A 25,216-nucleotide genomic window follows, 5' to 3' on the forward strand; every position below is an offset into this window, starting at 1 on the left:
GCAGACAAAATAAGATTTACAATACTAATCTTCTGGTATATTTCAAGGTTCCCTGACATTGTCATGGACAAAATTTCAAAACCTTTCCATGACTTTTCAAGGGCCCATAATACTTTTTTCTTCCCTAGCCCCACCTTCCCAGTGTTTTTTTTTTACAAATCAGATTCAAACTCTATTCAAACATAATTTCAGTTAAAATTATAATAATATAATTGTAATAATTTCAGTTTATAATAAAATAATAAAATAATAAAATGTCACCCATATTAGAGCTACATTATGTCATCAGCTACAGGATATAAATGTTCAGTTATGTTACATGACATAGAAGGCTGTCCATGGAAAATTATTAAAACAATTTTAATGACACACAACAAAATTCAATAACTTTTCCAAAGCTTTTTTTTGTAATTCCATGACTTTTCCAGGCCTGGGAAATGTGAGTGTGAAATTCCATGACTTTTCCAGGTTTTCCATGACTGTGGGAACCCTGGTATTTAAACCAGGTTGCATTCAAGGCATGTCCAAAGTTCAACAATGATTGTCTGAACTGCCCGTGTTATGGTTATATGGTTTTGTTGTGATTATGAATGCTGAAAAGTGCAGACAAAATTTAAAACACCATTTTAACACCAAACACCATTTTAACACGCCGTTCCCTCTGGAAAACTACTGGAAATGGGTAAACCTACTTTTCAGCACATAATGATCCCAAGCACTCTGCTAATGTAGTGAAATCATATTTGGAGAAAAAAAAGCTGATAAAACACTGACAGAGATTGCGAGGCCCCTCACCGAGTCCAGATCTGAACATCGGAGAGTCTGTGTGGGATCACCAGGACAGAGACACGAATAAAAGAAAGCCCAGGTCTTAAGATGAGCTCTGAGAAGTGCTGAAGCAGGCTTGATACGATATACCAGAAGATTATTTAAGAAAACTTGAAGATAGTCTGCCCAAGAAAGGTCAAGAGGTGCTATATGTAAAGGGAGGTCACACTAAATTTTAGCTTAAATCTGACTCTGAAGTTATTTTGTTCTGAGTTTTTTGGTGGCCTAAGACTTTTGCAGAGTACTGTACTTCATACCATAAATATAAAACCATAGTTCAAAGTTCAGTAACTACAAACACTCGTTTTCCAGTCACCCCAATATGTAGGCTATTTATTGCTTATTTGAAGCCACCAGTGGCCTTGCACTTCACAGTTCAAAATGTCAGATAGGCAGTCACCTGGGTGCAAGAAAAACCCCAGCATCATTTCACTGCTTTGTTGGTGGATTTCATCCCTTTTACTGAACGGCAATGAGCAAAAATGCATTTGTGCCCTAGAGACAGCAATCGAGAGCACATACAAATGTCACTACGAGTACCCTATTAGCATCCTTTAATTTTATTACGCAATAGACAGTTGGAAGTTTTTTAAAGGGGAGCTCTGGTGTTTTTTAAACCTGGACCCTACTTTACCATGAATTTGGAGAAAACAATTTTTGAAACTGGTTCAGTATTGAGACGGACTGCTCCAGTTGCAGTGACAAAAAAGGCTGCAATGTAATCACTGCGGCCAATTTTGCACCATTAATTTACAACAATTCTGGGTGCTTGTTTTTACCACTGACAGGTCCAGAGTGTTAGTGTAAGTGTCTGACAACTATACAGAAAGGACCCTACAGAGAGATTAAATGTCTTTCTTTACCTTTTGCTGGTCTGTTTGTTATTGTAACCAAGTCTGGATCAAGTCTCCTTCTAAAATCTTGTGAGACAACAGTTTAAATGTTAGTGAGAGCTTGAAAGAAGAGTGTTGGGAAGAGTTTGTTGTGTTGTTATTGTGATTTCGCCAATGTGGAAAAGTCTGCTAGATTTCACAATGAGACTTCTCATTGAGCAAGACTTGATTACTCACAATAAGAAACCGACCGGGTCAGCGAAATGTAGAGAAAAACATTTCATTTTTCTATAGGGTATTTTCAAAGGGTTGGAAATCACCAGAGGCCCCATGATAAGATATTATCACCTTACTTAAGTCACGATACAATTATTGCTATATTTAATATTCTACGATAAGCTAAGTATTGCAGTAACATATGTTATGATTTATTGTGATTTGTTACATTTTTTTAACTGCAAATTATGTCAGATTTTGTCAACATCTATTTGTATTTATTGATGTAAAGCCACAACCACTTGATTTTATCAAATCTAGTTGGCGCTCAAACGTCTAATTTGTATTTGAAATATCAGTAATTTATATGATAAAGGAACCAATCTCCTGGTATTTTCCATTAAACTGTCACACTCCTGCAATAACTATCTGAGCCTGTCGTGAACTGACAGTACGAATTACACTGCCGACTGTTTCACTCAATACTGAACCAATTTCAAAATGCTGTCTCCATTAGTCACGTATAAACAAAAACATGGAAAAAAATGGCCCAGGATAAAAACTAACTATTTTTCCCTTTAAAGTCAGTGCCTGAGACATTACTTTCCCCCCAACGTAATGTAAAGTCAAAAAACATTTTAGCAATTACATGGTCAACATGTAAGTAAAGATAAAACATCAAACACAGTTTTTGCCAGGTTGACAAACTAGCCTTGCTCAAAGCAACACCAGTTGACATGATTATACAAAAAATACAGATTTTTTTTTTTTTTGACAGGACCAGGAATTTTTTTTCATATGGGAATAACAAAAAAACACAGCAATAGACATATGATACAGAAGATATTTGTGCTTTAAGAAGCCAACAGTGCTCTGGCTTATACTGAGATGGTGAATATTCAGAGGTCAGATACTCCCGTCTCCTTAAGATCTAAGAATAGTTTCTCTATTCTCATAACTGCTGGCAAAATTAACATGAATAACAGCAGTTTTGGTATGTATTATAAAGACCGTCAGTTGTTCGAGATCATGAAACAGCTGCATATTTCTAATGACGTTTATTGATATAACTTCAGTGGCACACCTAGTGCTCACTTTATTGCACAGTATAGCACTTGAGGCTAAAGTTAATTGCTGTCAAAACAACCGAAGAAATGTTTAGTCAGACAGGTCTTTCTGAGCTTCAATACACCATCTTTGTAGCCAATCTTTGTCTTCTTCATGTCTGACAGAAAACACTGCTGAAGGTTTCACCTTCAAAGTGATCTTCTAAATATTAGTTCAGGAGAGGAGAATATCCGCTAGCTTAGCTTTATCCCAAATTTGTTTCATAAATTATTTCCCACAGTAGTGATGCGCAGGTCAGGGTTTTTTTGAAACCCAACCCAACCTGGCCCGCTATGAGAGCCAACCCAGTCAGCCTGATCCATACACATGTACATCAGTAAATAACTCGAACCAAACACCCAGTGAATGGGAGCAGAACGTTTCTGGTAATGACCTACTTGCTTTTGGCTATATTGTAAGTAATTTCCAGTAAATATCACAATTTAAAACATGTTTTCTGTTTTAAAAAGTATAAATGACAGAAAGAAAGCTTTTAAGTGACGACATCTTTAGCATATGATCTCAAGCGCACAGCTGAAAAACCTGCATGGTTTGTTTACATGAGCGCACAGCTGATCGGTATGATGGTTTGTTTACATGACGTTACAGAGGTGCATATTTAATGGAGTCAGTGTGGACAGAGAGACTCTTGCTTGCTGTAAGAACACAGTGTTAGGCCTACATATTTGCAGAGGGAAATATTTTTACCAGACATTATGACCCGAGGGATATAGGAATATGTCGGACCTTACCTGATTTTCCTAATCAAAAGCTAAAAGCCTGAGCACAGCAGTGCTGATGAGACTGATGAGAGAGCTGCTCGTTGTGTGAAAGAGACAGAGAGGAGACAGGAAGAGAAGGTGTTAACTCGATTATTGCACTAAGTTTCTGTAAATTATAACAGCTTTGTCAGAATGCTACTCTGTAATTTAATGACCTGCCCTGCCTGAGACACGCGATATTTCTAGCAAGCTCACCTGAACCAGCCAAACCGCAGATTAAAATGTAGGACCCGCGCATCACTACCCCACAGTGCACTAACTATACAGCGTAAAGAGGTGAAATTTCTGCCAGCCCTCTCATCCAACAGCAACGAACGGATGGAAAAGTGCCCTTCCAAAAAGCTGGTGTACTCCTTTAATGTTGGATAGGTTGCTGTTGCTCTTTCCCTGATTCTGTCTAAAGAAAGCTAGAAGTTATCGTCTTCATCTCTTCGTGACATTATAAGCTGCCTCCTCGGACCTGTGAGGTGAGGGACACTAGAAGGGGAGTCCGACACTCCAGAGTCCAGTTTAGGAGTGGAAGTACAGCGTGGTCCGACCCGGCCAATGAGCCCACGGACATCTCTGTGAAGAGCTGGATCGCTGGGGATTGAGTTGAGGCGCACCCCCTGTTCCAGGCCCCCAGTGTCCCGGTCCAGACGGGGGTTACTGGCACTGCTGGGAGACTGAGGATCAGCACTGAAATATAGGGTTGAACTTGACTCTGTGGGGCAGAAGTACGGCTCCGGACTGTCTCCAAACACAGACTTGCCCTCTGGTGAGCTACGTTTGAAATCTGATGTGGGAGACTCCATTGGGCTCTCCATCTCCAGACTGTCGTCCTCGTCCTCAGGTTGTTCGGTTGATGTTGGCTCGCTCACACTCTGGAACTCGTCTTTGCAGTCCGAGAGAGGTGCCAGGCCTTTCCCCTGAGACTCAGACGTGGAGACCCCCTCGCAGCTTCCTCCTGCTGTGATCGTCATGCCCTCATTACTCTTAAACTCTTGGTTGTACTCCTCCATATCAAGTATAGCTGCTGCTCCGCCTGCCCCGTAAGCTCTGTTGATCTTCCCCAGATCTCCTGTTTTCAGAGCCAGCCGGATCAGGAGCCAGTGGTGGTGGTAGCACGGGCAGGAGCTGTTAGCCCGGCCCCCACAGGTTCCTGGGTGCTCCAGCAGAGAACCAGCCACACCTGATAGGGAGAAGCTGCCATGGTTTTGAATGGAGGCAGCAGGCAGGCTTTTGTCCCCAAGAGAAAAGGAGGACTCCCCTCGTTCTATACAGGTGCTGCCCATGTGGTTGTGGAGCGTACCCTGGGAGATCTCTGTTGACTTGGGGTGGAGGAACCGGTAGTATAGGACAAGTGAGGTAGCACCTGGGAAGCAGGGAACAGCAAACAGTTGACTTAAATACAGTCAGTATGTTTTGAGAATACTTGTACGTGGTATTTTACAGTTAACATACAGATCATTGCAGAAAATAAGCTCTATGGTAAACAAATGAGAAAACCGAAGGTGCTGAGTCATTTCTAGGTTTTAGGACTCATTCCTAGGGTTCTCTATTGTAGTTAGAGCTACAAGAGGCATTTTGAGTAGAGCTGCCCCCTGAAAATCTGATAGTTGAATCATCATTCGGAGTCCCCTCGGTGGACTGAAATTGCCTAAAGTCAAGCAGTGGCTTTTTTTTTTCTTAGTCTGTGTGCTGTGCAGTGTGCCTCTGGGGACGTTTTGGTCCCCAGATTTTGCATGAGATTTTTCTTCCTTTTCAGTGAGTACTCTTAACTGTCATGCTACTCTTTAATAGAGGCTGCTGCGTCCACAAAGCAGTGGCACTGAGGAAGAAACTCTGCACTGTAAGGCTTCAAAAAAATTAATTAAAAATTTAATTAATAAATTAATAAAATTATCTTCTCTCTTACTGCTGAGAGGTGGTAAATTTACAGCTCACAGCAACTTAAAAGGATATATTTCTTTGTTTGATACTTAGTGTCTGCAGAAAATGTTGTTGCACACTGCTCATCTGTTATTAGTGCCGTTAGCTTATTTACCATATTGCAAGAATGCCGCTGTCACGTCTTACATTGCTGTATTGCAGTTGGAGTGATTTCATCACAGGATGGTCTTGAGTTTACTCTCATATTCAACAATATCAAAAATGACTTAAAAGCAGATTATTTCTGCAAATAAAATATCAGAGTTTCCCATACATTCATTAATTTGTGGCAGCCCACCACATGTAGATTTTCTATTTTTGGAGCTGGACTGTTCATTAGGAGAGCTGTTTAAATATATATACTGTTCGGTTAGTGATTGCATCACACTCTCAGAGCGCCTAGCGTACTCTGGGCTCAGATGGATCAGTAGAACGTCCAGCGCATTGAAAGTGAATCTTAACCGTTAATTCTGCTGGGTCTAAAAGTTTGCATTTACTCGCAGCAGCTGCTCATCTCATCCATCTATTTGATCAGCTTTGAGTGGATCGACATCAGTTATCCAACATGTGAGTCTAACTGCTGCTTTGCCTGAACTGCATTCATGGACCCGCAAATCCTCTGAATTCAGAAAGGGGACGCAAAATGACAAAAAGGGACACACATAGTTCTCTTATATGCTTGACACACAAGACAGGTTTTGGTTGCTGCAACCTCAGATGCCATGAATCCTACACACTGGACCTTTAACAATGGCACTTAAAGGGCAATAACAATATCCAATGCCATAGCTGTATTTTCCAACTTTGAATTAGTTTTACCCTTTTGAATCAGCACTGAGGTTGTATCACGCAGATACCACAGAAACTATTAGACATTTTAACACATGTCTAATTATAAGCAATGAACGTCAAAACATATGAGACAATTTTGTTCCAAAACAAAGGGAGCGCAGATAGAGAGAGTGACTCACCAAGGAGAAAGCTACACAGCACAGTGGTGGGAAGGGTCATGCTGTCCCATGATGCTTCGCTAAGGAAGTCGGAGGCGGCCAGCAGCAGGGTGGCATTCTCCACAAACATAAACTAAAAGGAGAGAGAAGGTCACACCATCAGTCATCTGTAGACAGCTTTACGTAACCATAAGCGAAGCTCGCAGAGGTGAGGATGACAATGCAAACTATGTGCCTGCGTGTGTTTATCTGTGTGTGTGCAGCTGCCCTGCTGTGTGTACGTCAATGAGGCAGTGCTGTACATAGAATACAAAACTGTGTCTGAATGCATTGAAAATGAGCAGAAATAACAAGTCACGTCTTACTGCATAAAAACTGGCCATGCGGAAGCGCGAGGGTCCGTCTTTGACGTTGAGGAAGAGGAAGATATGGACAAGCCCCATAATGCCATTAAAGGCGCGCCAACACCAGGGGCCGGTGCAGACGTCTGGTTGCTGTGATACCAGCCAGAATGAGGCCGTTAGCCAGTGGAAACCTGGAGGTCAACGTAAAAATAGACTAGGAGATACAGGCACAATAGGGAATCCATATGAAGTGTATCAAATTGATGCAGAGAAGCAAGTGAAAACTGGAGAAAGAGGACATGCAGCATCACACTGAGGAAAATTACATCACTTATTTAGTTATGAATTAATAAGAATCTACCTAGGTTAGTTATTGAGATCTATTTACATTTGTTTAGTGTTTTATTTTTTATTATCATTTCATTAAACCCTTTCTCTTTCTTTTCAAAGGTGCCAGACTTCAGAGACAGCTACACAAATGCCCCCATGGAGGTCTCTCCTCACCTGCTACTCCACAGACCCACCAGTTAAAGACTCTGGCAAAGAACATGAGGCAAGTCACCCTGGCACTCAGCATGCCTGCCCGCCACACCAGCTGGCACAGCAGGGCTGCCGGAGGCATGGCCAAGTGGCCCGGTCGTATCAGACAGCAGGCTCTGCTGTACAGCACCAGCGCCCAGGAAATCGACAGCACACACAGACCACAGCAGTAGGCCACTGAAGGTAAGAACAGAGGGAAGTAAAGATAAAAAAGACATTATCTCTTACACAGTTCAGAGCAGGGATACTCAACTTGCTTTGCTTGAGGGTCACTTTTACAGAATGACAGGAGGCCAGGGGCCAGATGCTATAGCCCCATACTTGTTTCTAAGATCTTAGGACATTTTTAGAAATTAAGGATGTTTCTAGGATTTTGGGATATTTCTAGGATTTCAGGACACTAGGGGCTTAGCTAGAACCTCTGTCATGGGATGAGGGAGATCCTCAACTGGCACCTCCACTTTTTTTTTTAAACAAATAATCTGTACCTTGATGCTGTTCTATGCACTCTGGCACATTATGCGTACTAAAAGTGGGGGGGTCAGATTTGGCCAGTGGGGCACAAATTGTTGTCACTTGTGTAGATAAATAATTATGCCAAAAACAAGATGCAGAGCCATGCTAAGATCGGTTTACCTGGGGACATGATGCCCACATCAGTGGACACCACCACATATGCCTGGAGCAGGCTCTGAGGCAGCGTGAGGACGAGGGCCTCCAGCAGCCAAAGGGCAGCAACATCTGCCTGCTGCATGACAGCAGCTCCGAGCTCAGCCACCGAGCCCTGCATACGCAGCACCGATCTCATGCAATCCCATAATCTGTCAGAAGAGGGAGACAGAGACAGATTCCAAAGAAGTGATGCACAGTAACCTCCTAGTGAAGATTTCAATGACAGAATATTTTCAAAATATTTGTTTTCTACAATGGCACACAATAGTAAATCTTCATATACAAAAGATGCTGTACTTTGTAACATATCTGGAGTTGCAAAGATCTTACCTTTTGAATATTCCCAAGTGCAGTATGTGTATGACAGAGAGGTAGCATCGCCTGTCATCCCCATCATCGTAGTACCATTTCATGCTCAGCAGCTGGACTGCTGTCCCCGGTAGAAAGAGGCCGAGAGTGAGGCCCGCCCACTGCGTCTCCTCATTCCAAAGGTAGAACCCTATACAGTAAAACACTAACACAGATGCAAGGTGATACACTATGTTTCTATGTCAAGTGAAATGTTTGTTTTCAATGAAGAATTCATATCGCTAAGACTGACTTGTCACATATAATCACGTGTGAGGATTTGTTGAGAGCTACAGAAACCTTGAGTCCTCGAGAAACACTTTGCTTGAGTGGATTGTCCTTTAATTTAAAATATAAGCTTCTCCACAAAGACACCTCTGGCTGCAACAGTCTACAATCCATCCTTAATTATGCAAGACTTCTTGCACCGCAAAAATAATAATTTATTGATCATTTTAACTTAACGCCTCATTTTTCTCGGTTGAGACGGATCCCAGCAGAACAAGTATTTTTATCTTGTGGGAATGGTATACCTGCTGAAAGTCACACTTTGTACACATCCAGTCACCTTGTCTCTCTGGTGTCCTGCCCTTGCCCCATTGATCTGCTTAGTCAGGGAATCATCACACCTATGAGTGCTGCACACTGTTCTCAACATACAGTCCAGATGTGCAATAAATGAAATACTTTAGCATTAAAACATTAATAATAACTTCAATAATTGGCTATTTAACATGTTTTTGGAGGATGTCTGGAGGAGAAATCTTGCAGAAAACTGCAGAGGTTATCCTTTTCAGCTTTGTGACCGTGCTGAATGACCCCCAGAGATCCCTGGCCCACAGCTTGGCTAACCAACGCCACTGTTACATAGCTGTGCTTTTAAAAAAGTCAAGCTAGGTTTGCCAATTCAGTAGTAACGGCTGTGCTACAGCGTCACCATTTGGATTGTGTTTCCAACCTGAACTACGGCTGCTGCTGGAAAGCTCCAGCACGAAGCACCGTGGCTTAGCAGCAGCATTTTTCATTCATTCAAGCCAACGAAAGTTCTTTCCACAAAATTAGCATCCCCCCACCCCCCTGCCATGTATTCATATCCCAAACAAGCAGCCCCGTTAGCGCGGGGAGATCTATGTCCACTTACGAGCGGTCCGTTCGGCCACGATAACCAGCGCCGACGCGGCGAGCAGGACCGCCTGGCACCACGCTATCCAGCATCCGCTCCGCCGGGCCACGGACGGCATCCTGCGGGCGACCGCCCCAGCAGCGTTTATCATGATACGGATAGGTGGGACAGTGAACAAACCGGTGACATTATCCCGGGCATCCTTCACCCTGGGTACATCCGCTCCCTTCTTCTCCCGCTGCCTGCCCCCCGTCAAAAATATGTGACGTCACCGCGCGGTTTTAAAGGGGCATCGGTTTACCGACAGTTACTGTTACTGTTAATGTACGGAGCTCACCTTCCTCCACCCTGACTCTTTCACTGTAACACATAATTGCTTTCATGTTTCATTAGAGCTTCATTTTCCTCCCCCAGTACATATAGGCCTAACAGAAGAACGCGTAATTTATTTCAGAATAAATTGTGTGGTTACTTATTGGAACAGCTTTACATAAGGACCTTATTTTGAAAATATCTGGAACGTCAGCTATTTGTTGACTAATAAAATAAGGGAAGTGTCCTTCAAAATTATTCACAGATATTACCCATCTTATTATTATCATGTCATGTTGAAACATTATATCAGTGTAAATTGCTCATTGTGTATAAATACTTCTTCACCTATTTTGGCATTGTACCCACACGAAAAGGCTATGACAAGACTTGAGTAAATTTGCTATTGATAATACTGACTCTGATTTCACTCTATGCCCAGAGAATGTTTTGTTTGGTTTCAATAAATGTAGGGGCAGTAAAATGAATTTATATTATATTAGTAACCTAATAATTATTTTGACAAATATAATGTTCACAAAGCAAAGTACAATAACTCTAAACCCTTATTTTTTACATTTGAAACTGAACCCAAACAATACATTAAAAAAATATTTTCCTCAGAAAACAAGAAGACTAGTAAGACTCAATTTGTGTCACTGTGGCTGTTTTGCTTGTTTTTGTAGTTATTTTGTGTCTGTTTTGTTTCCTTTTGAGTGTCTTCCTAGATGGTACCTCTTAATTTGGTTGACACTTTGCAGGTGAGGGCCAGGTGGGGGCTCTAACACTTTGGGACCCTGTGTCTGTACCCGGAAGGCCCATTCAGTAATCCATATAGGCATGTCAGAGATAAATAATATTATTTTATGGGTTCTTGTTAAGGCCTTCTTCTTGTTGTTTGGATTTTTTTTCAGGGCAAGGCAAAAGAGCTCCAGAGCAGCTGGCAGGCATGCTGTGACCTGATCAGGAGTGTGTCCTCAGCATTGAAGAAGCATGCTCTGTAAGATGTCATTTGTCTAATTATTAGATGGCCACTTTGAACATTACGACACCTGACACCCTTTTTAAGCTGTAATGTGAGGATCCCGGATCTTTTACCACAGTGTGTCATATTTTTAAGTGTCTATGCAGCATTCACAAAAAATGTTTAAGACAGTGATACTCAGCTTACTTTTCCTGGGAGCAACTTTTGCAACATGACAGAAGGCCATAACAAAACAAATATTAATAATTAATATAAACATAATTAGCTGGACCCCTGCCAGTGGGTCTGACGGGATCATCTACTGCCACTTTTCTTTGATACACCCCCCCAAAAAAAAGGTCAATGATGATGCGCTTTTGCAATCTGGCACCTTATGTGTATTCAATGGATTAAACATTGAGTGTGGATTTATGTATTTTTATGGTGAATTAGAAGGTGGGTGGTTAGCTGTAAAATGGCTACTCACAAATAATCTAACATCTGAGCATCTCAGAATAAACTGTACAGTCATCTGTTGTGAGTTTATTGACTGTCATCTGATTAATACCGAAACTAAAATACGGATGTAGCCTACAAAATTAGCAGCGGCCTCATAATGTCATTGAAGATAATTTTGTCTTGTGTTGTGTTCTCTTTTTCCAGGTTAAAGGGTTGGCACTTACTGGTGCTAAGTGTCCCAAGACTCATAACAGGATGTTATATGTACGTCACTGCACCAGCACATTACAGAAAGGCAAGTATATATGCTACATGCAAAGAAGGGAGGTTTCGTCTGTGGTAATCACTTCATCACTTACAGCTCACTTACTCTGCATAGTCATGCCTCTACAGTAACTGTCACTTTAAGAGGGAGACAGTGAACACATATAAACAGAAACACTCACCACAAACTTTGTTTATGCAAAATCACATGTTTAGTTGTTGTTTCAAGAAGATGCTTCAGAGATATAAGAGCAGAAAATGTCACAAATCTCTGTTTTCATACATTTTAGATTAATGTTAGTAACAGAATAAATTAACAAAAAATGTATACATTAAATCAAACGAGTCACTGGTTCCAGGCCATGCTGGTAAAGTCTTTGATTCTTCACACGCTACAGCCTGTGCAGAGTAGGCAATCCATGATAGAGATAAGGCTTTACTTCAAATAGGGTAGTAACAGACAGCTGCTGAGTTGACCTGTAAGGATTATATGGCTGGATTAGCAAGGCAGTCTTAGGCCTCTGATATGCAGCCTGACTCCAGTTTGATGCCGGTTGAATGCAGAGGTAGAGAGCTGCCATGACGCAGCTGAACTGCAGAAAACTTGTTTGCTGATTTGTAGATGCTCAGGTCAGTCTCCCCTTCTGCACCATCGTGGTGGGCAGAGCTATGAGTCTCCATTTTCTTTATGAGGTCAATAACATTCCCTTGGTCCATCTCGGCCTCTGCAGCCATGGCCTCGAGCTGCTCTGCTGCCTCGCTCATGTCAAACCTCTCGATCTCTGCGTTGACTCGGTGTAGCTCCTCCGGTGAGTGTCTGTGGGAGGCCGAGGGGGAGAGGGGGCAGAAACCTTGGAGGTGCACCTGGAGGCTGCAGTAGTGGAGATAGGCACAGGGGCAGCAAGGACATCTGTGAGGTCGTTCTCCACTGTGGAGGCGTTTGTGGAGCTTCAGGTGGACAAACTGAGTGAAGCGGGCTGGACAGAGCTTGCACTGGTAAGGCCTCTCCCCTGAGTGTAGCCGCTGGTGAGTCTTTAAGTTACTAGTGCTGCTGAATCGCTTATGGCACACCTGTGTGAAAGAAAAGCCAAGATTATGTTTTAAAATCTGTTGGGTTTTTTTTTTGGTCACAGTTACAGTTACAGCTTGTATTTTTGAAACAGTAATGCAATTATGATATTTGAGGATGATTTATGGACATTCATTATACATCCTTTGTTGTAAATGTAAAATTGTCTGGTTTTAATTAGGGTGGGGGTGTTATGTCCTGGACCACTTTTTGGCCATGAGCAGTTGCCAGGCAATCAGCAGTGCCTCAAAGTTGAGGAAGTCACTCTCTGCAGCGGAGAAATAAACATATAACCCAATGTAAAATGATGAATTGCTGTTTTTACAGTTAAAGGTCCAGTGTGTGTAGGATTTGGTATAATAAGAATATATTTTTTAGTTGATAATCACCTGAAAATAAGAATTGTCATATTTTCATTATGAGAACAACCCATTTTTATCTACATAGGGAGCTGGTCTTTGACTGGCCCCAAGGAAAGCCTCTTAGCCTTGCTTCCAATTTTTCCAGTGGCCACTCACGGAAGTGCAGCAAAAAATTCCCTGTGGCCCAAGGAGCGTTTTCCCCATAGACCACATTTATTAAAGAGATGTCTGTAAAACTGTTGACAGGACACCTCAAACTGCAAAAAAGGGTAAATTATGACTCTTTGTATTGTGAATTTCTCATCCATGGAGGTTTTATTTTTGTTTAAACTTTCCTCGAGCTGAAAAAAGCAATTAAAAAAATCTGTAACGTCATCACATTCTAAAGTTAATGAGCTGAGCGGAAACACACGGCTAGGCCCAGTGAGAGGAGCACTACTGCACATACTCAGCAGGCCACATACTGCTTAAGTAAACCTGGTAGTTGGACACTTTTTTGGTGTGTGCGCCAAGCAAGAAACGCCATTTAAATGAACCGACACCATCTTGGCATCCAGTATCTAGTTATTATTTCTACATCTATGGTCCAGAATGGACAAACCAAATATGGGCTCTAGATAGGACCTTTTGCATTTTAGGGTTTTTGTATTGACTACAGTCATTAGCAGCCCCTACACGACGAGCAGTATTGTAAACCTGCAGATTTTGTCACATGAAACTGCTTTATTCAGTGGTTTTATTGTTTTTAATAAACTGGTCCATTTGTTCTGGACAGGAGGAGACCTCTGCAGATAATTTGGCTCCTTGTAAAAACTTACTTGATAATGAACAGTGAAGGAATCCCAGCCGAAAATTGACACTGTGCACATGGACCACAAAATTCTTTACACTGTTCCTTTAATTTTTAAGGGTTGAATTAACAAGATATAACATGTTAATTATTGAGCTTTAGCAGGTGCTCTTAGGAAGATTGTTAGGCTAACTGTTTAGCCTTATTCCAGTCAGGTTAAGGCTAACTGACTAGAAACTGCCTCCAACTACATTTACTGTACAGACTTGAGATTGGTAAGTCTTTCCTAAAAGTCAAACTATTTCTCTAACTTAAAGTACAGCCATACCTTGCATTCATGAGGCTTCTCTCCAGTGTGAACCAGGTAGTGTTTCTGCAGGTGGGCCAGTTGAGTGAAGTTCTTATTGCAGGTCTGACACCTGAATGGACGTTCTCCACTGTGCACTCGCAGATGGACCTGAGGACAGTCAGAGATTAATATTTACATATATATTGTTTATGTTAAACAATATTCCCTAAAATACTATCAGTGTTGTTCAAGTCAATTTAAAGCCAATGTGTTCAGGCATTTTTCTCATCCCTGCTTCACTGATATGATGAGAAGGAACTAACCTTTAGGTTGGAAAGCTGCCCAAAGACCTTCCCACAGATGTTGCACTCATACCGGATCTTTCCGTTCTGCCTGGTAAGGGGGTAAGACAGGGTCTTGTAGCCAATAATCTGTCCCCCTCGTTTGGTCTTCCTGAGATCCACTGCATCCTCATTATTGCTCTGATTTGCAGAGGTGGGTTTGGAGGGGAGGCAGTCTGAGAAAGCGGCCATGCCCACCGGTGGTGAGCATCCTCCAGGTGCTAGAGACGGCAGTGCTCTGCGGAGTGAGGTGACCATGGATGAGGCACTGGATGTGGCAGGTACTGTGAGGTCTGCATGGACATTGCTTGGAGGCGAGTGTTTGAAATCTCTGAGGTCATCTGAGGGGATCTTGAGGTAGTTTGTCCTTTTGGATGCACGGTCCTTGTTGTCTCTGTGCTCAGGTGAAAGAATGAGGTCTTGTTTGGCGTTGGATAGTGCAAGTGTCAAGTCTTTATGTGTGTTTGCCAGAGGGTGGAGGAAGTGCGCATAGCCGTCAAAAGGTAGCAAATGAGATGTTAAGTGAGGTTTCAGTCGGTCACTATGGAATGGGTATGAATGAGGTAGAATACCGTTAAGGCCAAGTGAGTAGTGAGGCAGCAGATAGGGAGCATGCTGCAGAGCAGGATGAACACGACCTAGCGCAGAGGGCTCTTGGTAAGGTTTAACTATAACGGGGCTTTGACTGTGCTGAAAGGTGAAGTGCAAACTGGAGGGGACACTTAGAGCCAGCCTTTTGGCAGCTGGAGGGCTACAGGATGGCAGAGATGGTAGAGTTGCATATTTATGACCATGAATTGATTCTGAGCGGGGCTGGACTGGGTAGACCACGCGGGGACACAAGGGAAAAACTGCAGGGAGGTTGGTCTGAGACAAGGGACTGTCCAGATGTCTGCTGCAGGCAGTCTGGGATTTGGAGGGCTCATTTTGGAGGATTTCAGAGACGCTGTGTCCTCGTTTAGCTGTTGTCTTCTCCTCCTCTTGACTCTGCTCTGTGGGACAAAAAATGACATCAGAATAAATTGTTATCCTTTTTAGACATTCAGTGACAGCATCATCATTCAGCTGAGTGACGCATACACTCATGACATTAACATTATCATGCACGAGTTGTTGAAATCACCCTGTACCTTTATTTTCAGAGGCATGTGCTCCAGATATGAAGCATTATGCTGTTTAGTTTTTTTTATGGCTGCAACTACTGATTATTTTCATTTTCAGTTTATCTCTTGATTTATTCCTTGATAAATGGATTTGTTAGTTGGTCAAGTACATAATACAAAATTGTTGTTTTGCATCTCCTTGTTGTGGTTTTGCCTCTCTTTGATGCATTTTTTTTTGGTTCATTTTGTGTCACCTTGCAATTCCTTTGCATCTCTTTGTGGTGTTTTATGTCTCTTTGTGGTCATTTTGAGTCTTCTTTTAGTTAGACATTAATTTGAGAGGCAATCTGCAAGCAAAGTGTTGTGGTGGTGGTTGTTGTTGGGGTGGTGGTCAGGGTTTCTGACACTGGGCTTGTACCTGGCAGGCCCATTCAGTAATCCATCTATGCACAAACCAATTAATCGATTATCAACTTAGATGGTGATTAATTTAATAGTTGACAACAAATTGATTAGTTCTTGCAGCTGTAGTGATTTTACAAGCTGCGAGCCTGTCTGTGCACCATCTCCCCAACTTGCCCTGGCTCTCTACGAAAGTGGACACCACATGTGAAACAATAGGTGTCTGATAAGGACACAGATAGCATGGAGTTAGTGGGCACAGTGTGTTATTTGCATTAAAGTGCCGGCTTGTATTTTCTGCCACAAGCAGCACATAGATAGATAGATAGATGGATAGATAGATAGATAGATAGATAGATAGATATACTTGATTGATCTCAAAACTGAGAAATTGGGATGTAGCAGCGCCATGCAGTAAGAACAGAGAATAAAGAGCACACATTATTAATAGAATATAAAGGAATATGCTTAAAAAAAAACTAAAAAAAAACTAAGAGACTGTACATATATACATGTGTAAAGTGCGGAACAGTATCTGAATAAATAAAAATAAAGTCAGCAGTGTAGAGTGGTACACAGGGTAAGGAACTACTTTTCATGGACAGTGACTGATGAATCACAGATTTCACCCAGAAAAGATGCTTGTCTGAGAGGAAAATATACCAGTCACAACACAACTGACCTATGAATAATAGTTATTTCTGATAAACTCTACACACAGGTCAACTTTATGAAATCTAAATCTGAAACAACTGAGCAAATTCTTCAACTTTTTACCCATGAAGTCATGCGGTGAGAGTCTGCTTAACTGATTCGCCTCAGAGTAGACAAAGGATACAAGCTGACAAACAGAGGAAGACAAAATACAGAAGTATGCGTGCACATTTCACCTACTCCTGGACACAGTCAACATCAACCCACACAAACACAGAGCAACCCTTATCTACTGTGTGCTCCCCGTGTTACCCTTCCCCCTCTCCTGAGAAGCGGCTCTCAGCAAACAAACAGCCGACACTCAGTGAGATATCAATCTGTCAGCGGGTCGCCTTGTCAGGAAGTTCAAGTCGTCACTGGAGTGGCTCCTACCCCTCCTCCACCTTAAGAGCCAAATAAATAAGAGGAGTCGTGCCAGAATGCTGTCAGCACCTCAGGTCGCCTCTTGTATGTGACCGTGCGTGTAAATGAGTATTTTGGTGAGTGCATGCGGCCTCTCTACGAGCATGCACACTCTTTGTGTTTGTGAATGAAAGCCAAATGCTTTGTGTGTCACAGAGCTGCCAGCTGTGTTTCTACGTGGAGTTAAAAAAGGGAAACTGAAACATTGCCTAAAGTCCTGAAATTGGTCTCATTTTACACAGGTACTGTGGCTATACCTGGAGACAGACCCTCTCTGCTTTCAGGACTCTACTCTCCTCCTTTGTGTCCTGTTTTAACAAAAGGGCTGTGGGTGTGACTGAAAAACGTTTAAACATGCACACAAAGAGCGTGTCAGTCAGCTGGCGCTTTGATTGGGAGCTTTACTCCGCAATAACAGATGTGTCTCAAAGTGTGGGCACAGAAATGGTTTCTGTTAACTTAAAGGAACAGTTTATCCAAAAATAGCTTATTTTTCCACTTGACAATCGGACATATTTATCAATCTAGATTGTTTTGGTGTGAGTTGCTGAGTGTTGGAGATATCAGCAGTAGAGATGTCTGCCTTCGCTCGAATATATTGGAACTATATGGCCTTCAGCTTGTGGTGCACAAAGTGCAAAAAATATATATTTGAAAAACTCAACAGCAATGTCTCCTTGCAGAAATCATGACCCAGTTACTCAACATAATCAAAGTTTCTGCTCTTAAGTTTTTCAAAGTGTTTTTTTTTTTTTTGTTTTTTTGGCGCTTTGACCATCATAAGCCGAGTGCCATTTAGGTCCATTGTATTGGAGAGAAGGCAAACATCTCATTACCAACACTACCAATCAAAACAGTCTAGATTGATAAATAACTCTACAGGTAAGAGAACAATTTTACTTTTTCAATTTGGAGGTGGACTGTCCCTTTAGGGTGTTCAAAAAAGCTGCACCATCCTAAATGGATACTTTAGGTTTAGATACTTAGATACTGGTAACTCATACACTTACCAATACTGTCAATAGCGAGTTGGCACAGTGGAGGGTAGTTACAACGCTGGGCAAATTCAGGGCAGTACCACACCAGGAGCTCTTGGCCAGGCTGAAGTGGTTTGACGGTGTAGAAGAAGATGTCTAGACCGCTCTGGCACGCAACCAGGTTCTGCTCATCTGTAGTGCAGGCTGGGTTGACGTAACGCATCCAGTTGCTCCTCTCCTCGTTCAAACCATCCAGGATGTGGTGGAGACGCCCCTCCGAGAAGACCTTACAGTTTGAGAGATTACAGGACAGGAGATAATTCAGTTGATGATGACACGCTGTGAATCTGAAACCATGATGTCACAGGTTTCCTGATGCCTTTATGGTAAATAGTGTATGTTCTTTAAGCTGAGATAGGTGCTGCCCGTGTCTGCCGCACACAAGTCATCCAGGGTTATGAAAGCAGTGCTGAATAAGACTTTCACAGTATACTGGATTGTAGTAGCGAGTATACCATCTTGCCCACAACGACTCTCACCTAACGCCTTTGTGGTGAAGAATTTCTGAACTTTCAAAAAGCACTTAGAATTAAGCTCCCTTAAGCCTTAAACACTTAGATCAATATCAGTTTACTTTAACACCTGAAACTTCAGAAACTTGGCAAGAAATGTTCTGCTAACTGCAAAAAAAAAAATAAAAATAAAAGGTGACAGGAAATAATCTGAAAATTAGTGGGGGGTCCAGAAAACTATAATAATTGTTCTCTTATATTATACTTTTATTATAATTATACATTTTAAATTATGTTGCAGACAAAAAATATAAATTTTCTCCCTTCTTGAGGTATTTTCTTGTAACATTTTACAATTGTTTTGCTCTTTTTGTGGTTGAGGAGGGGCATTTCTTGGAAAGTTGCTCATCGCCCTCTTTGAATGTTTTTGAAAGAAATCAAGCCCATTTGCTCAGGTATCAAAGAGTTAAACAGTTTTCCCCTCCTTGTCTTTAGATCTATTCTTATCTGCCATTTGAAGTTATGCTGTCAGTTGAGTCATGCCGCTAATGTCAACACGTCGTCTGTGTTATGGCTGCTGCAAGATTTGGTCGGGGGTTGCAGGATTTCAAGGTTGCTGACTCTAAACTGCAGAATCACACAGGCACACATGTGTAATGGAAGACATCCTGATGCTGCTGATTTGTAACATAACAGCTCTCAGGGCTCAAAGCCACTTCCTTGCTTAGTCAGTGTGAGAGTTTATGAGTCTGGTGGAGCGCGGACATGTGTATGCTGTATTTACCGGCAGCAACACCCCTGCCGAGAGAAGCGGAGAGAGAGGTGAAACGCTGCGTCACTGAAACCAAACAGCTGTGTGTGTGTGTGACCTCAGGCAGAGAACTGGCAAACACATCTGATTTTGCAGCATTTAAAGGTACCCAAGCACTAGTAGACCGAGTTATACTCTCACAGGATGTCAGGCGCTGACCACAACTGCTAACTTGTGCCACGCCAGATGGAGATACAGGATGTGAACAGCTTTGTAAAAACACACCAAGACGAATTTCACATGCACTCAAATCCAAAAACTCACATGCAGCTGACTTACCCTCCAAAAGTACTTCCTGTCTGCGTCTTTCGGCAGCGTTTCGTTGGTGTAGCTTTCCCCAACCAGAGGACCGAAACGTGTCCCCTTAGGAATCAGCTCCTTACTGGTCACCCCACGCACCTGTTCAACAAGGAGGACATGAAATCATCAAACAACAGATTGGAGGTCTGAGCAAGCAGCCAGATGCACTCAGAGCTGAGAAACATAATTAGAGGGATGAGATTCTTGGGAATACAGTGTCTCTTAACTGACTCTTCACCTCGTGCTGGTTTCTTGGTGATTAACAAAAAGGATCAGGTCAATTCGCTGTAAAATTCTCCAGAAAAAAAGAAAACAAGCATTTATTTGTTGTTGTTATATATTGGCAGTCGAGACAAACCTCCCTAGAGAAAATTTCCCAGGTGTCCATCACACGCTGAATATTTCATGAGCCAATTGCTCCACGTTATCTTTAGTTTCTCTACCATATTAAAATTTCACCACCGCTCTTGTTCTGCTACCTCCAGGTGTGAAACTCACCCCTCCGTCTCAAGCCTCCAGGGTGAGGAAGGGAGGATAAAGTGTCATGGGCACACCCCGGTCAGTCAACTGCACTTTGAGCTCCGTGCTAAAATCCCCTAAAGCAATGGTAATGTAGTCTCTCTTTCATCTCAGAGCAATACTGGTGTAGTGCATGTCGCTGGATCAACCACTACATGCTTCACCATATCTCAAGTTTATCCAGCTAGTTTTACCTCCTTTGTCATAAAGCTCGTTTGAGGTGTCACAGATTACTGTAATGTAACCTGCTCTTTGGTGTTGAGCAGACTCCAGACAGACCATATTAGAAGGTCAAAGTGGTGGTACAGGTATTTTGCTGCAGACGCCTCGGCTGCTTCCTCTGATCTGGCCTGACAACTATCTTTCATCTACAGAGGCTCAACCCTTATTTTGTGTAAGGAAACCTAATGTTTCCTCTTCATTGATAACCCACTTGGTTAATCTTCTATCATGCATTTACCACACTATCTGCAATTTCCCAGTCCAACCAGTTACACATAAACTGTCCTCCACTGTAAAGGTAACCATATTTTAAAAATATGATTTCCACATCTTTTTTAAAAAATGTTTATTATTATAAAGCAGTTATAGGTGCCATATAAATAACGAGAAAGTGTCAAAACCCTCAATCCCCAAAGAAATTCACAAAGCCCATATTCAGAAACTGTGCCTTTAAACAAGGCGTCAGGACTTCTGTGAAGTTATGATGTCACAAGTACAACATATAAAGGTAAAAAGTGCTGCCACAGTGCAATTGAGTGACTAATCAGAGCAGACTGAACTTTTTCAGGAGGGGGTCTTAAGTAGACAGGTGCTATAACGGAGTGTTTGAGACAGAGGCTGAATACAGGTATATTCAAGCAGACAGTAATAGAAAAATAATGTGTTTTTTGAACAATAACATTTGTTGCAAGTAAACATGTCCTAGTAGACACCCAAAATACAACTATGAACCCAAAAAATTGTAAAATATGGAACCTTTAAATTACTGTAACTGCCACGCACTTAATGCAAATGATGTTTGTGATGTTATCCATAAGGTGTTGGAACTCTGCTTTATGGTGTAATTGTGCAATGGGACAAAAGGGTTGGGAATCTGAGGTAGCTGCTAATCACAGAGACCTCAGGCTTTGCGCCTAGGGGCTCTCCTTTCTCTGTCTTTGCCTCAACACATACACAGCAGAGAGGAAAGGCTGAAATTAGACAACAACATGTCAAGTACTTCCCGCCCTGTGGATGGATGAGTGGATGGAAGGATGTTGGAGTGACGCAAGGAGTCAGCAGTTACACAAAGCATAAACAACTGCAGTACATGCTTACATACCACCTAGATATATTGAATTGTAAAATTTCTGTGTAATTTTCCCGGTTTGGATTGAAAAAAAAATCAGATTGTTAGTTTGAATGTGTACCTCTGCAGAATCATGGCAGCGTTTCAGGGCCAGGTTTCGGGGTAAGGATCTCTCAGCTTGTGTCTTGCCGTTGTTTTCGGACTCGTCCTCCAGAAGTTGGTCCTTCACAATATAAGTGCACTTCTCCTCAAAGTCTTCCTCACACCATGATGTCATGTCTGTATCTTGTGTCTCTGGCATCGCCGCTACAGTGACCCCTGTCCTTTGTGGAGCGCTTTCTGAGGTTAACATGGCTGTGGTGCACGGCGAGGAGGAGGCCTACAGAGAAGATACAGACATAAAGTGTCCATCAAAAAAAAAAAACCAAGATGATTCTGGCAATGGGAGTGACATCTGATTTTTGACAGATTTCCTTTGACCTTTTCCCTTTTATGTCACAACAAAAGAGAAAAAAAACACAGACAATACAAACAACAGCTGAAGTACCAAGGGAAGTCAAGTTTTGAATGGAGCTAAATTTAGATTCCAGAGCGCAAGATGTGTGACACAGAGGAGGCAAGGGCAAATCAGGGATGTTGAGGAGGAGGAGGAGGAGAAGTGGCGGAGAATCTAACTTTCCCATCAACAGCTACTACCGGACAAACAAACTTCAAAGTGGAACCTTCGTGCTCACTGCCCCATTGCCCCCACTGTCCCATACATCCTGTGACTCTCCCAATCGCAACCCCTGGGCTATAAGGGAGGTTCCTGTGCACGTCAGGACCACTTTCACAAGGAAATCAGCGCTCCCAGTGAATCGACCAGACTTCCTCTGAACTGACTGGGACTTGGCTCTCAGCCAGGTCTGAAGTCTCTTTCTCTTTCTTTCTGTCTGTTCTTCAATTCTCAGAAGATTGTTGTCAGGCACGTCTGCTCTGACAGAGAGTTCCCTGACTGATGGGATGAAACGTTGAAATAGTAAAAGAGAAGAAGACTTAAAAGACAATGATAAGATGTGCTTTCACAGAACTTCCCTTTTGAGGCTTTTTCAGTTTGTGCCTGAGATAGTCACACATAGGGTCTGTGGTGGGTAATATTTGGTAAGAACTCATGTGACCTCCTTAAGTTAAATTCAGTTTGATTTAATTTTTACATACAAAGCCCAATATCACAAATCACAGTATGCCTCTGAGGGCTTTGCAGTATACGTCATCCCTCTGTCCTTGGATCCTCATAGCCGATAAAGAAAAACTCTCACCAAAAAAACCTTTAACAGGGAAAAAAATCTAAATGACAACTGCAGGGAAGCTTTTCTTATTCCATAATCCTGCACAACTACCTTTAAACCAATCTTTAGAGTGCCAGAATTTGAAATTTGCACTAATTTTAACAAATTAATTCAAAATCACACAGAAATCAGAGTTATATACTATGCAAAAGTGGCATATGTGTTGCAATACCAAAATATGAACCCTTTATGGATGAAAAGGAAAAAAAGTCATACAGATAAAAGTGCAAAGAGAAGAGATTTTTGGACGTTTCACTCTATTTTTTCTCTGAACTGTGGTCACCACAGCTGACTCAGAATGACTGTCACAAGTGTTACAGCTCACTCTGAAACTATCAAACCCAGTGACACAGCAGAAAATATATTCTGAAAAGCATGACATGAGTCAAAGGCACACAGCTGTGTGAGTCGCAGGGCAACATGTAACAACTCTAGAAATCACTCTTCACCTTACTTTGACATTAATGTTCTGCCGGACAGTGTCATCTTGCAAAAAATAAATCAAGTAAGTAAAAAAAAAAAAAAGATCTCCAGTTCTTGCTTACTTAGAATAATTAGATCTGTTAAATCAGTAAGATGGTTTGAAAAGGATGCACACTTACTGTGAAGCCTTGAGAGGAGCCACACATAAGGCAGGCTGCCAGTGCTCTCCTTGAAAGCTTGAGTGTCTATGAGCAACCAGTGGCTGTCCTCTGTCTCTTATCCCCTCTCTCTCTCTCTCTCTCTCGTATAGTCTCTCACCCAGCCTCAGTATCCTGAGTACCTGCGTGCAAGTGACCGCGCAACTGAGCGTGTGACTCTTCCTCTCGCTTCTTACACAGTCAGAGGGAAGGTGTGTGTTTGAGACAGACACAGAGAGAAATACACTCCCTTTCCTCTCCTCCCCCCTCCTCTCCTTTGCCCTATGACTCCTCCTTGGAGAGTGTTTGTGTGTGTGTCACTCTCTTGCCCTGGGGCGTGAGGCTTTCTCCAGTGCGGGGGGGCTGTCACACAGCTATGTCCGGATCAGACAAATACATCTTCATTTTCTGACAGACACTCACCCACTCCATCTTTGGGTGGGAAGCCTGCATACCTGCATTGTGTTTGGAAATTGAGTACACAACACAGAGGGGATGAGGTTATTTTGACACTTGTATAGTTTAAAGAAAAGTCTTGAAAGTTGTCAATTCAGTTCAGTTTAAATCAATGCGATGTAAGCTTTTAATTTTTCACAGAGAGCTTGCCTGTGTGCAGGATTAAATGCAGCACACCATGAGCCAGGGGTGGGACCAAGTCATTATAATACAAGTCTCAAGTTTTTGCACTTGAGTCTGAAGTCAAGTCCCAAATCCTAATATGTGTGTTTTGAGTACTAGAAGTCATAGCGCGCTCTTCACCAAATGCAGTACCATTTTAAAAACAAAGTAATAATCCATTGAATTTATAAAAAATAGGATATTTTTCAAAATTTGTAAGAAACAAGCTTTTTGGAAGCTGTTGTGTCTCCATCTGTACTTTTCAACCCGCAGGTTTTGCATATTGCAATTCACTTTTTGTTGACCACTGCATAATTTTTATTTGCTATAGGATGATTTTTGGTAGAATTTTTCCCATTTAGTAAGTAGTGTAACATTAACTCTTCATGGTTCTCCCCTAAAATGTGACTGGCTGCTGTTGGATTGGTTAAAATAAATTGGGTTTTAGGAATTAACGGTCAATTTGCTGGGAATGAAAAGTGTTCATGTTAGCTGTTTCAGGAAATTAATTGATTTGCAGAACCCTTTTTCATAATTAACATATATGAAAAATATCAAGTATATTTTTCAAGTATATATATCAAGTATTTTCAAGTGAAGTCCAAGTGAAGTCCAGAGTCTGAGCCAGTGTTTGCCAGTGCCAAGTATTTTTGTGTTTGTGAAGTCCAGTTTAAAGTCATCAAATTGTGAATTTGTCAAAGTCATTAGCCTTGAGTCCACACCTCTACTATAAACCAGTTAGACAATTCCTTAAATATCAAACTCTTAGTCTTACTTACACTTAATCTTGAAAAAAAGTTAAATTTGAAGCAAATAAATGTTGCCTCCTCCCTAATTTTGAATGTTGTGCAGCTCAATAAGACGGTCAGTTTAAAGTAACTAAAATGTGGTTTGTAAAGTGACACTTGTTGAATATGAAGAAATTTAATATCCAGCTCTTCATCACAGCAACAGCTGCAGACTGAAATATTTCCACTCTATGTATCAGTCTCCTCTCACTGATACAGATAATGTTGAGCTCCAGAGAGTCTGACCAGAGAGTTCAAACAAAATGATGTGAAACTAACAAAACTTGAAATTTCCTCTTTGGCAGAGTAAAAAATAACTGTGCTATT

At 41.8% G+C, this 25,216-nt stretch overlaps 2 protein-coding genes and 1 long non-coding RNA gene across 3 annotated transcripts; 1 reads left to right on the top strand and 2 right to left on the bottom strand.

The window, feature by feature from the left end:
• Positions 1 to 271: 271 nt before the first annotated feature.
• xkr5a (XK related 5a) lies at positions 272 to 9,917 on the bottom strand. Its single transcript, XM_042502958.2, has 7 exons — positions 9,673 to 9,917; positions 8,514 to 8,697; positions 8,148 to 8,332; positions 7,476 to 7,688; positions 6,993 to 7,162; positions 6,649 to 6,760; positions 272 to 5,120 (listed from the first exon to the last, which is right to left on the bottom strand). Exons 1-7 carry the CDS (start codon positions 9,803 to 9,805, stop codon positions 4,174 to 4,176), a joined length of 1,944 nt encoding a protein of 647 aa, XP_042358892.1. The 5' UTR covers positions 9,806 to 9,917; the 3' UTR covers positions 272 to 4,173.
• On the top strand, positions 7,557 to 11,718 carry LOC148186861 (uncharacterized). Its single transcript, XR_015779052.1, has 3 exons — positions 7,557 to 7,694; positions 10,881 to 10,966; positions 11,594 to 11,718. It is a non-coding gene; the product is annotated as an uncharacterized LOC148186861 (long non-coding RNA).
• Positions 11,719 to 11,856: 138 nt separating this feature from the next.
• Positions 11,857 to 23,707, bottom strand: prdm1c (PR domain containing 1c, with ZNF domain). The gene is made up of 7 exons (XM_042504061.2): positions 23,466 to 23,707; positions 21,657 to 21,914; positions 19,705 to 19,824; positions 18,136 to 18,388; positions 14,487 to 15,496; positions 14,203 to 14,331; positions 11,857 to 12,724 (listed from the first exon to the last, which is right to left on the bottom strand). Exons 1-7 carry the CDS (start codon positions 23,490 to 23,492, stop codon positions 12,167 to 12,169), a joined length of 2,355 nt encoding a protein of 784 aa, XP_042359995.2. The 5' UTR covers positions 23,493 to 23,707; the 3' UTR covers positions 11,857 to 12,166.
• Between the last annotated feature and the right edge of the window lie 1,509 nt (positions 23,708 to 25,216).

The sequence above is a fragment of the Plectropomus leopardus genome, chromosome 16 (genome assembly GCF_026936395.1).
Source record: "Plectropomus leopardus strain MGB_pleo_1.0 chromosome 16, ASM2693639v1, whole genome shotgun sequence".
Classification (NCBI taxonomy): Eukaryota; Metazoa; Chordata; class Actinopteri; order Perciformes; family Serranidae; genus Plectropomus; species Plectropomus leopardus.

Bases quoted from the DNA above. Each gene is read 5' to 3' on its own strand.
- prdm1c (XM_042504061.2), bottom strand. From the start codon at position 23,492: ATGTGTGGCTCCTCTCAAGGCTTCACA. The intron at 21,915-23,465 runs GTAAGTGTGCAT...TCTTCTCTGTAG, and splicing joins GCTCCTCTCAAGGCTTCACA to GCCTCCTCCTCGCCGTGCAC. The intron at 18,389-19,704 runs GTAAGTCAGCTG...TCAAACTGTAAG, and splicing joins ACAGGAAGTACTTTTGGAGG to GTCTTCTCGGAGGGGCGTCT.
- xkr5a (XM_042502958.2), bottom strand. From the start codon at position 9,805: ATGATAAACGCTGCTGGGGCGGTCGCCCGCAGGATGCCGTCCGTGGCC. The intron at 7,163-7,475 runs GTGAGGAGAGAC...GTTGACCTCCAG, and splicing joins GTGGGTCTGTGGAGTAGCAG to GTTTCCACTGGCTAACGGCC. The intron at 5,121-6,648 runs GTGAGTCACTCT...CCTGCTTCCCAG, and splicing joins GCTGTGTAGCTTTCTCCTTG to GTGCTACCTCACTTGTCCTA.